The following is a 12,907-nucleotide window of genomic DNA, read 5'->3' as shown; positions in this document are numbered from 1 at the left end:
CTTTCTAGGTAGCCAGAAGGTCTCTCTGAGTAGACAATTGGTCCCAATGATGAACTTTACAATTAGAGCCTTAGTGCCCATCTTCCACAATTTCTAATAAAATTGCATGAATATTTAATGCCCAATTATTAAATATTTAAAAATTGAAAACGGAACTGGCTTGGAAGTTAGCACGTGATGAATAATTCAGGACCAGGAGAGGAGACTTGGCATTTGGGCTGAGACAGATGTTACCTTTCCTGTCTCCCTGCCCAGAGATGATTTTGGTGTTCTCCAGCCTTGGCATAGTTTGTGGACAGAGCTTGGAGACATCAAGCCTTTATTCTTGGCCAAGGGTACCAGCAGAAGGTTAAGGGAAATAACCCTCCCTTATCCATAATAACATTTCAGACTCCTGCAATGGAAATAAAAGCTCCAGAGGCTGGAATAACATGATTGAAAGCCTGGTTATCCAGGAGATGGCTCTGTTTCCAAACATCTTTCATGCTCTGGGGAACTAAGTTTGCTTGTCTGTCACAATCCTGCAGTTCTGTTGTTTGAAAGTCCTTTTTTGCCTCCTTGCTCTTCTGCTGCTCCACACTGTTCTGCTCCAGCATGAACATCTTTAAAGGATTGTTTTCATAAAGTGGACACCAGACAATGAAGCAGAACATGAAAAATATGACAATAAAAACAGGGCAGAACCTGCTATCCTGTGAGAGGAGGTCTGGGGCACTCAGAAGAGTGCTCAGAGGAAACATCTGATGTGATTCTTGAGCAGAGTGCCTTTGGGTCCTGCTGCAGGAGCACAAGGAGCAGGGAGAAGGGTTTGGGAAAGGTTTGACTAGTTGGCATCCAGAGAGCTTTCAGGCCAAGAGCAATATGTTTGCAGAGCCAACACTTCAAAACACTATTAAGGGGATAAACAGGAGAGGAAAAAAACATTGAATAGAAGGAGCAAGTGGAGGCTTTTTAGAGCTTAATTTCCTTTGGAACAAAAGCCCTAAAACAAACTCCACAATCTTCTGCCATTAAAAACACAGGGTGGCATGCTGCAGAGCCTTGCCTTTCTCTGTGGCAGTGCCATTGTGTTCTCCCAGCTGGCTGAAGCCTGTGCATTTTCCTGGCTGTGCCCTGCAGGCTGTGCTCAGTGCCCGTGGGGCCCTTGGCTGACCTTTCTGAGTCTCCCCACCTGGGGGCAGGGTACAGTGTCACAGAAAAAGGGGTTGTGGAGATGGCAACAGGGTTATAATGACTGAGAGGAAGTTATTATATGGGCAGAAGGGCTCGTAGACAGCCACGCTCCCAAACAGTTGGGGAGTCTGCAGGGTTTGGAGTTTGGTCTGTGCATCCCAAATCAGAACTAAGGGGTACCTGTATGATGCCCTGCCCCATCTCAGCATCTGTCTTACACCACAGAATTATTTGACAGCGACTTTAGACATGGGAGGAACCTCATGAGGCATTTGTTAGTTCTATATTTTGACTGCCTGCCTGCAAAGCTACAAACTTTTTGTTTTGTGAACACAGACTTTGCAGTGTGGAAAACAGAGGGAGACGAGAAACTGTAAGTAACATTATCTTGGACACTACCACTGAGTTAAAATAGCATTTCCATGAGTCTCAGCATCTGAATTTGACTATAAAAAGTTCCATGAGTAAGAGCAGAATGGCTTTGCTCCTGGGAAGGCTTGAAGTCATCTCTTGCCAGCGGTTGAAATCTCCCGTTCACAGCTTCGGTGAGCATCATCAGCTAATAAACTGTGAAGCACTCTCTAATGCATGATTGAATATTGTCCACCCTGTGCTGTGAATTAGTAAAGCTCCTGCAAAAAGTCTTCACTGTGAGAGAGAACAAATAGCTATTTCTGGAGCTGTTTTTCTCATTTGGCTTAATAGCAGATGTTGGGAGCTGTTGCAGAGGTTTAAATGCATCCAGTGTTTTGGGGTAGCACTGATAGTGGTGATGTGCCAGTGGAAACAAAATAATGGGCAGAGTGCAAGGGAGGTGATAGGCAGAGGATAAATTAATCTATTAGATGCTTCTGCAGACCACCCTGTCTAATTAACAATGCATATTATATATGTTAATTATATAGTTCTTAGGATTAATCTTTTCATTAGACACTTGAGTGGTTTCAAAGCACTCTTTTTCTTGGAAGCAACTTAGTGGAGAAGTGATTCTCCTTCATCTGACAAGTGATACAAATTATGCCCCAGTTTTTGCTACCTGACTTCCCTGAACTACAGCCCATGAAAAGTCCCACTGACTTTTTTTTTTTTTTAACTCCAAAATAGATTACCTGAAAAACATATAGGCTGGAAAACTTATGCCTCAGACTTGCTGGCTAGTTCTAGCAGCAGAAGTTAAGTACTTTCCTGTAAACTGAAGTGACACAGTATATTTGTGTTGTTAAGGTGAGGCTATTTTTTGCATCCAGAGTTAATGACTTGCTGCAGCTCTGGCTGACATCACTTTGTTCTGAGAAGTGCTGTTGGGCTGTAATTGCCATATGGAAGGGAAATGTGGCTGGCAGACTTTAATCATAGCTGGGGAGGTGGAGAGAGATCTCTTCCCGCTTGGGTCGCAATTTATGGCCAGTGTGACCACTCTAATTTCCAAACTGTTTGTGGCATATTATGCTAATTGATGGAGTCCATCTTGGGCAATAAATAGCTCTCCTGAGGTTAGTTTCTCCTGTGTCTGGGGTGAGTGTTGCCATCCCCACTGAGTTCTGTACTGCTGCAAGCAGGCTGCTCACACCATTACAGCCCCAGATTTTAGTGGTACCCAGGGTCTCTTCACACAGCACTGTGCTGCCTCCACTGAGAACAGCTGCAGAGATGGCTGAGGAACTGAGCTGAGCTTCCAAAAGCCCACTTGTTTTCTTCCTGCCCCCACTCCAAAACAGCTCTGCCAACAAGAAGGAGGACAGGGAAAGCTCCAAGCAGTGCTGAGGCTGTGATGCCCTGAGAGAACCTTTTGCTCAGTGGTGGTTCATTGGCCAGCCTCAGGTGTGCTTGTGAGTTTTGCAATTTGGTGTTGTAATCACAGTTTTAGCAAAAGGAAGAAAAGAAAAGAAAATCACTCTTTATTTGATCCTGACCCATGTTCTATGTGTGTGTAGGTACTGCAAGAGAGAATTCATGCTTTTCCATGGCTTCCTCTCTTTGGTCCTTGGTGTCCTGCTGCTCTCGCCTTACCCTCCCAATGTCTTCTGCTACTTTAGTCAGGTTATCAGAGGATAATTTCCAAGAAGTCCATAATTAATTATGTCCTTTGTGAAGGTACCTGGGTTGTCTAAAATGAGGCCTTCAGCCAACCATCTTCAGTGAAGAGAAACATCTGGGAAATTATTTTTTTGGTGGACAGTTCTCGGGCAGTGCAAGAGCTGCAGCTGGTCATGGTGGTGGAGACCTTTACTTGTGCTGTGCTGCCTTTGAAAACTCTCCCCAGAGCTGCTGGAAGGGCAAGCTGGTGGCTGGAGGAGGGGGCTGGGAGGTGCATTGAACCATATGGTACATACACGGTTTAAAAATAAACCAATGTTGACTGATCAAATAAATACCACTTAGGTTTCAAATTGAACAGCCAGTGCAGTCTGTTGAATATAAAACTGTTTTTACCTTCAAGAAAAGTTATAATTCATGGCTGTAATGTCACAAATTTCAAGTTTTGCAGAGAGCAGTGTGAGGCTGCCAGACTGTAAGGTCGAGTAGGGGTGGTGTGGGGCTGTGTGGTCCCACTCCCCCAGGGCATAAAACATGCCTATAAAATCTAGCAAAGCGAATTTTATTTCTCAAAAGCAATGGTCATAAACTTGCCTACATCAGAAAATGTTCAGCTCTTCTCCTATTAGCCTTTATTTAACACGATACAATTTATTTTTATGTTGTGCCCTTCACAGAATATCACAGAACTCTTTTCAGACATTGCTCCTCATAAACTGAGGCTGGCAAAGAAAATTTCAGCTTGAGGTTTGAGCTGGGGAATGACTGGAAGGGCCCCAGGTGCAGAGAGACAGATGGGAAGGACAGACCTACAATGGATGGAGTAATTCAGTATGAGTTTGGGGTGCAGGGGGGTGGTTGAGGAGTGCCACTGCATGGCAGCAGCTCCTGTGGATGGGGACAATAAAGGTAATTGTGCCTTGCTGCTTGGAGCTGAGAAAAAAGTGTTTCCTCTTCCCATTTTGGACCTTGTGTGAACAAGGTGGTTCTGGCATCTCTTCTGTAAGCTGGAAACAAAATTTAGGCAATCTCTTGTTTAGGTGAAGCAGGGTTGGTGAAAATGCAGCATCCTCCATAGCACTGTTGGGTGGCATCTGTCTTGAGGCACCTTGGCAGGGTCAGCAGGGACAGGAATTGATGTGTAAATACTTTATCCTCTGTGGGTTGGAGTGAGCGACCCCCAAACATGCCACTGAGGGAAAGTAACCTTTAATGGAGAGTTAGAAAGGACTGCAGGCCTTTCTCAGAGAGATACATATTAGCTGGGATTGCAGCTGAATTAATGCAGCTACATGGCTCGTGGCATCTTTGAGGATGGGCAGAACAAATTTGTATTTTCCTGGAAAAGACTAGTGATACGTTTAATTTCATGCCACTTTTGGCATGCTCAGAGTCACATTGTTTCCTTCTCTTTCCCTGGGGAAAAGGCTAAGCGTGAATTTGGTTTTCTTTGGTGTAGAGATTGCTATTGTTATTGATTGACCTGGCTGAACTTGGAGCAAGAGCCAAAGCTGTGGTATTTCCAGGCTGCTCTGAACAGTTTCAGATGTAAAGAGTGTCAAAGCAATGGAATAAAAAGCATTGACATTTCCAATATGAGACCAAAAAAGCCCAACTCATATTTTATTTATTTATCCAAAATAATTTGAATTATTCATTAAAGTCAATGTAAGTGTGTGAAAATACAAGGTGTTTCAAGAAGTAGTATCATTAGGAGGAATTAATCATTTGGCAATATTAATTTTCTAACAGATTAATTATTTTTTTTTAAGTGAGGATTTTTTTTCCACATCAAACTCTTCAGGACAGGCAACTTTTTGTGCATACTCTCAGCCTGAATACAAAGGAGATGGGACAGTATTTCTAAATATTTTCTCTAGTCTCCTTTTTTTTTTTTTTTTTCCCCCCAGGCCAGTCATTACCCCAACGAAGGCATGGCCTGTGTAACCTCCTGCTTATTTTCTCAGTTCTTATTTGTTTCATAAACTTGGAGATGCTTTGGCATCCCTTCTTTGGGATGAAGGGTGTTTGTGATGTGACTTTCCTCATCCATGGCCTCTGCAACTTCTCTCACCTGTGTTGTGCAAGTGGAACAAGGTCAAATACAGGAACTCAAACAGGTTCTCTAAATTTTCAAATACTGTCTTTTAAAGATGTGATTAAACCTAATTCTCCAAACATTGGGAAAGATCTGAATGGATCAAGATGTTCAGTTTTCCGTAGGTGGTAGATGAAAGGGGTGGACACAGCAGTGCTGTAACTGGAGCCCTGCTCTGCCCCATCCCAAAAGGATCTCCCTCTGTTCCAGATCCTCTGTGGCTGTGCCTTAAGCACTGCTCTGAAACAGCTGAGTTGCACTCTGTGCAAGTGATGACTTTTAAATCAATTTTTCCTGACTGTGCGAGAAATTTGGCGGGAATTAGCGGTATTAGGTGAGGCTTAGGAATTAGCGTTTTCACAGCTTTGAATTCAGATGCAGAGCAAACAATGAGCTGCATTTTAGCTTAACATCTTCACTTGATGGGGGACATATTAGAAAGATTAATTACTGTCCCCAAGTCTGTGCATATGCTGCTGTCCTGCTGGCTGGGTGCGGGGAAGCTGTGCTGCCAGGTCTGTCCTTGGACAGACCCATGGTGCAGGGAGGCTCCAGGGGTACCCTAAAATTAATCATTCGTTGCCATTTTAGACACCCCAAGGTGTCTGAGATGTTGGCCTGGGGCTGGCTGGTATCCCACAGAACTTGCAGGATGCTTCTTTCCTGCAGAAGTATGATAAAAAGGTATGAAAGATATCCTAGGACACCTCGAATGGCTTTGTGTCAGCAGTGGGATCCCATCTGGCTTCTCTCAAGTCTCAGTTTACCTTCCTCTGAAGTTTCCTCTTCCATGGATCCTGCTCGTGGTGTGCTTTCTTGGTTGTGTCAGCAGATCCCTCAGTGGAAAGCAGGGCCAGTCACAGTGCTGAGTGCTGTCCTGAGTTAAACCAGGAGTAGTCCGGGGTTGAATTGTTCCCAGGGGATAAACACTGCAGGAGGGAGGCACCAGCTGGAGCTGAGCTGCCGAGCACTGCGGCTTAATTGGGCGTAAAGGAAGAGCAATCTCTGTTTTACAGTCAGGGTTCAGAGGACCTTTCACCGGGGGCAGCTGCAAACTCAGGCATTTCTGTTGTGACCCTGTGCCTGCTTGGGTTTTTTCCTGCTCTGTCCCTAAGCTAAAGAAGCCCTGATGGAGTCACAGGAGGGATGACAAGGCTTTATGCCACCCCTGGCTGGCACTGGCACATTTATCTGCATCTACATTAACAGCTCCCCAGTTCAGCACCTGTGCCAGTGGCTGACACAAGGCATCTCTAACGAGCAGATAGGATTTTCATGCAGATAATTCCTCCAGCCAGGACACCAACACTGCTGCAGGCTCTGCAAAGAGGGCCAGGAGGAGCTGCAGGGAGGCAGCAAGGGCACGCAGTCCAGTCCGGGGTGAAGGCTCCCTGGTACTTCAGTTACACTGGAAAGCCCCAGATTTCCTGCATGAAAGAGTGATTGTAGTCAAAGTTTTTCCTTTTTCACCCTGAGGGTAGTGGAGGGAAGCAGTTGCCATCACTTAGTTGCTGTTGCACAGTCAGAGGGTTGTTTAACTAGGCCAGTGCTGTTGGGTGGGGGTGAGGATGCTCGTGGTGGCCACTGGCAGGACCAAATCTGAGAGACAAAACAGTGGAAAAGGCACTAACTCTTCATGAATAACGAAAGCTGTTCAAGGAGTTAATGAATTAGGGTGCCATCCACCTCCGAGGTTATAAAAGTTGGGAAAGGCAACCTCTCAGATGCAGTAGGAAGAGGCAGATTTACTTTTCCAAGGCTAGGCTGCATTTATTAAGGGAAAAAATATTGCTGTTGGACATGGGCAATATATTAAAGGCAGGGCTGTCTTCGACAGTGACGAAATGTTATTTACCACTGCAGTGTGGTCACTGAATTTTTACTTTCATATATAGGATTTTATCCTTAACAGTTGCATAGCTGAATGAAAACTGAGAATATCCAGGTCAGAGCCACCCATTAACCTCCCAATTTCAGAGGCTGATTACTTGATTAATCAAAGACCAGTCCCAGCTGAGATGATGGGGAAAGGGTTGTAATAATCCAGGAAAGGGTTGAAGTAATTACACATTGATGGGTTGCTGTGAGTGGGAAGGTGGGTGGTCAGAAAAGAGCCTTTTTGAGCTCATGAGAAGGGACTGTGAGGAAGACACAGCCCTTTGGGCCATTAAGGGTGCTTTGGGTATTTTCTACTTGCTTTACATCCCCCTACAATTGGGAGGTTCCCTGTATTAGCAGGGTTTTAATGAACCAACTGGGGATGTTCCCCACAACTGGTTTGCTCCCCTTCATAAAGCAAGATAGAGCTGGGGGATGCCCAGGTTAAAGGCAATCATTGCTTGTACATCACCACCAGAAGCTGCTCAGGAAGGTGGAGCTGGATTAGCTGAAGGTAAGGAGCTGGCCACTGTTAACTCTCCCTGAGTGGATGCTTTCACTCAGAAGTAAAGGGACATGCAGTTCTCTTTAACCATTAAAGAGTTCCTGTCCTTGCCTGGGGATTAAACTGAGTTGGATTGAGGCCAAAGTACTTCTGAGCAGGGGCATCCTCAGTGGCATTTAAGACACTTTAACTTAACACATTGAATTATCCTTTTGTTCCACCCACAGTGCCTAACCAAAGCAGTACAGGAGATGAGAGGTGACTGGCTCTCTCCTGGTGTGCCTGCAGCTGCTCAGAGGTGAATGTCACTGGCAAGTCCATGGCCTTGCAGTTTCCATCCTACATCCTCCTGCACTGTGCCTGGGAGGCCAATGGAAGCACTTCCCAGCAAGTACTCAAGCAAAAAAATTTCCAGCTCACTTGGGAAGCGATAATGTTTTAGTATGGGCTCTATAAACCCAGCCAAAAAACATTCCTCATATTCCAGCAGTCACCTTGCTCCAAAGTTCCTGCTGTCCTGCTGCTGGACCTGAAGTAGCTAAACTAAAGACATATGGGCTGCAAATGCTGCAATTATGTCTCTGATCGCAGCACAAAGCCTTAGACTTCAGAATGACAAAGAGGTATTCGACTGAGGAAGTCTATTTGTTTGCTGTTAGAAAGGAGTCAGGATTTTTCCTAACCCTGGACTGCAGTGTTGATAAAACAGGCTGACTTGGGAGACATCTCTAGTGTATATTAAAGTAAAGCCAAGCTCTGTAATTAATGGGATGATAAATTGAGGTTTAATTACTCAGAAGGCACCTTGGGTGAAAGATTCATGGTAATTGTTGTGTATCCTCTTGAAGGATTCACAGTACTGGCAGCTCCCTTTGTAGCAATAAAACACAGGGTGAGTGGCAGGCAGTCTCCCAGGCCCTCTCTGATAGGGACTAGTCCAGTTAAGGCAGCAAATGCAAAGAGGCAGAGGTGCTCTCCAGGCTTTTTATCACAATAAAAGCCCCTTCCCAAACCTTGAGGGATTCCTAAGCAGTGTGTCAATTTGAGATCAAAGCACTTACCTCAAATCTCCTCCATTGGAGATTTCCCTTGCAGGCAGCTTCCTCCTGATGCAACCATATGGAGGCGTATTTTGGACCATTTTTCCACTTTATTGCTTTCTGTAGAGGAGCACCCTTCTCTTGGGTTCTGTGTAGAAAACAAGATGTGTGCATGTGGGGAAATGGATGCTATAGCTTTGAATTTTTGTAGTGTGTTGTTCTAAGACTGGCTGAGCTAAAGAAAAATCCATCCCACCAAGACATGTCTGTTTTCCTTATTCCCCAGTTTGCTATCTTTTAGTCTGCTGGGGCCAGGAGGAGAGGCATCCAGCTTGTTTGTTTCTTGCCTGCTTAATTCACTTTTTAATTAACCTTTTCAATTCACTCCGTTTGGCTAGCAGTGTAAGTACAGCATGAGGGCTCTTGTGCTGGTGACATATAAGAAAGAACCCATTTTCTTCCCTTACCCAGAGCTGAAGAAGCAAGTGGAAAGTGCAGAACTGAAAAACCAACGCCTGAAAGAAGTCTTCCAGACCAAGATCCAGGAGTTCCGCAAGGTGTGCTACACGCTCACGGGCTACCAGATCGACATCACCACGGAGAACCAGTACAGGCTCAGCTCCATCTACGCCGAGCACCAGGGGGACTGCCTGCTTTTCAAGGTAGGTCTGTGCACCCCTGGCTGCACCCGCTTCTTTGGGTTCATGGTTTTCAACGTGCCAGGGTGTATTTGCTCTTTCTCAGTGATTAGACTGGAAAATCACTGCCCCCTGTAACCTGGCAGAGTGTTGCTCATGAGGGAAGTAAAGATCCTTTCTTCTGTTAAAAAGTAGGAGGTTTGACATCTGGTCTCCCACTTATATATCAAAGTCTGGAGTAAAGAGAAGAGACTCTATATGCATAATACCTCAGGCATCTGGCCTGGCACTTCACCTTTTTATATTATCAGTTACATGCCGCAGTAATAAAGCCTTATGTAACCATCAAGGCTCATCATTACTTCACTATGAGATATATGTCCCTATGTTTTTTTTACCATCCTTTAGCTTGTCTGCGTGTCATCATCTTGTCTTTATGTAAATTGGAATCCCTTTTGAGCAGCAACTCATCCTGGTGTGTGTGAAGTGCCATTTATGTGAACGGCACAGATGAGTAGCAATAACAGTCTCTCTTCTGTCTGTCGGGTGCTTTACTGGTCTGGCTGGGTGGGCTGTGAGCTTGTGGCTTGATAGAGGAGCTGATTTTCTCCTGTGTTACCTTCTGAGCTGATGCATTGGAGAGCTGAGGTGTGACATTAGAAGTCACCAAGATGTGAAGTCCTGTCTTTAGGTTGGTTCAAGTGCCAGCAGCCCAAGTTTACAGGTCAGTGGCAGAACTTTCTTCTTCTCCATGGCAAACACAACAGCACTTAAAATCATACCTGCCTCCCACTGATCCTCCTGAGGGCAAATCTCCTTTAAGAAGGGTTTTGCAGATATTCAGTACAGGAGGGAACTCTACAAGGAGGAAGTGGAGAAGTTCTGTTTCTGCAGACCTACAGCTGTGTGCCTCGTGTGGATGGTTGCCAGATTGTTTCTCTACATAATAGGAGAAATGTTTTCCTATTCTGCAACTTTAGTGCCTCAGGAAAAAAAAATAAAACAAATAAAACCCAACAAATAGAGCAAGTGAGGATGTATATAAGACAGCACCTAGAATCTTCAATAAAACTAGGAAAATATCCCCAAAACAGTCATATTGCTTGGCCTTAGGAGAGTTCTGGATTACCTGAGGCACATGCTGCAAGAAAAGCAGCTCAGTGCTGGGAAGAGAATGATTCTGTTGATTTTAAGGTGCTGCCATTGAATCCTGAAAATAGTTCTCTGTTGAGATGGTGCAGTGCTGCTCTAACACCTCCAGAGACCTGTGCTCACACCTGTAGTGTTAAATATCCAATGAATGAAACTTCAGCAGACTCCTGGAGATGTTGGTTGGATGCCATGGCTGGACAGTACAAGTTGCAGTTTTTTCTGCACCACAGGAGAGATGGTATGCTTGGAGAAAGTGAAGAAAATGTGAGAAGATTGTATGCTGGCCACATGAACAAGAACTGGCTGGAAGCTCAGGAGCTTGCCACTGGTAGAAGGAAATTCTCCTTGGTGAAATGGCAATATAAATAATTTATATGCAGGACAGGGGATGCTAAAGTACAGATTTCTCTCTCTACACATTCTTCTTGCTTTCTCTTCTTCATTTGAGTATTTATTCCCAAGTATGTCCCAAGGATAGAGGTGAGTGTCACCAGGTAAAGATGATCTCACATTTCTTAGAGCCAAGGGTGGGTCATTTATTGATTCTTGGAATTCCTCAGCCTCTCTTAACCTCACCACCTCTCCAGACAAGAGGAGCAAATTTACTAACTTCAACATGAATTTAAAAACTTCAGACTCTTTCTCCCTGTTAAGTAAATTGCAGACAATTCCCACTGGCTGCAGCTTTGAATAGTAGTAGAATATAAACAACAAATTATTTCCTTGCTGAGTCCAGGCAGCTGGTTCTCATGTATGTATGAAGGCTTGAATCCTGACTATAGCTTCCAGCAGGGTTGTGTGTTTATGCTGTGGAATTTCTGAGCCATAGCAGACTGTGGGTGTTTGTGTGCATTTCATTAACCCAGAGAGGTCACAAAGCATGGAAGCTATTTGTATTTATTCTATTCAAGCAGTTTATGGAACAGGGTCTATATAATTAAACCAGAGAAGTCCCTTGGCACTTTACAAGCTTCTGTAGTTCGGCTGTAAACTTTAAAAGCATATTTCAGTAGCACTGCTGGTGGCATTTAATTTTAAGTGAGGGATGCAATAAGAGCTCCTGTAATGTAACCCCTTCAAAGCTAAATGAAGATGAAAGATGTTGGTTTTCCTGGCCAAGGTGTGCTGTTCCTATAGTGGAGCTTATTATCTACCTGCTGTATGTGTCCAGCCAGTTTGCATTAATTGGGATTACAGCTCCAGTGAAAGGGTTAATCACAGTGCTGTGCTGGGAATGTCAATCACGGCATCTATAAATGAGCACTGAATTCCAATGAAACCATACCAGTATTTATTGGTGATCCCTATCAGTGCAACAGATGAGCTCATCAGCCTGAAGGCTGTCCCGGTGATTTTCAGCCCCTCTGTGAGTGCGTGGGCACAAAGGCACATCTCAGGCTTCACAGCTCGCTCCCGTTTGTTTGCTCCTTTTTATTGTTTCAATTAAACACTGTGGAAAGGCTGTTACAGATTCCCCACCAGGAGTTTAGATTCTGATGATTTTTTTGTGGGCTGTAATGCATTGTAGCTCCTGGGGCACTTGACAGTTCTGTATTCCATTCCTGTTGCTGCTCCATTAGATGTGTCCAGCCGTGGCACAGACTTTGTGTTCCCTGTGACGCTTCACTGGTGTGTCCAGACCAGCCCACCCATCAGAGATCCAGGAACTGCCTCAACTCCCTTTGTAACAGGCCATTAAAGATGTCTGTTAAAACAAACAAACATTGCTGGGGAGCATCTGGATCAGCTTATCTGGCTCGGAATGAGGAGGTGGCAAATCAGGCTGTCATTGCCTGGACAGGTGTACATTGTGCTGTTTATTCTTGTCTCTGACTTGGTCTTGAATGGGAGTAAGGAAATGAGGTCTTTAGAAAGGCAATGACAATTGTTTCAGACAAAGAAAGTCCTTCTGTAAACAGAAAGACTGGTCAAATTTGAAGAGGAGATGATTTGGAGACACTTGTACAAATGAACAAACAGTGGAAAGAAATTAAATTGCAGGCTTTTCTCTTTTTGTGTGCCTAAGGACACAGTCCCAGCCAAAGCATTTGAAGTCAATCAATTTAAAAGAAAAAGAGTAGAAATCCTTTTATTTGATAGACCCTATGGCTTCAAGGAGCTACTGAGAGCAGGAGGCCACTGCATTTTCTAAAATGTTAAGATACTTTGTGGACAAATAATATCTAGTTTTACATTAAATATGTACATTTACCCTAAGTAGAGATATTCAGAGCTCTCTGCTTGGAGGTGCAAAGGCAACTCCTTACTATAGAGATTAGGAAGAGAATTCCCCTTCATGCTGTTTATTTTTTGGCTTGGGTATACAAATGATTTTGCTGCTTCTGTACTTGGCAACATTCAAGTCCATCCTCTGGAAATGGGACTA

General features: G+C 44.4%; 1 protein-coding gene across 3 annotated transcripts in view; it reads left to right on the top strand.

The window, feature by feature from the left end:
• Positions 1-12,907, top strand: part of MAD1L1 (mitotic arrest deficient 1 like 1) — a 348,651-nt gene that overhangs the window by 248,257 nt on the left and 87,487 nt on the right. For all 3 annotated transcript variants that reach the window (XM_038151270.1, XM_038151271.1, XM_038151272.1), the window contains one exon: positions 9,203-9,393. In XM_038151270.1, the coding sequence (XP_038007198.1) occupies positions 9,203-9,393 (191 nt within the window). The remainder of the gene's footprint in view (positions 1-9,202; positions 9,394-12,907) is intronic.

This window comes from Motacilla alba, chromosome 14, assembly GCF_015832195.1.
Source record: "Motacilla alba alba isolate MOTALB_02 chromosome 14, Motacilla_alba_V1.0_pri, whole genome shotgun sequence".
In the NCBI taxonomy this organism is placed as follows: Eukaryota; Metazoa; Chordata; class Aves; order Passeriformes; family Motacillidae; genus Motacilla; species Motacilla alba.
This window is presented reverse-complemented; position numbering and strand designations above follow the sequence as displayed.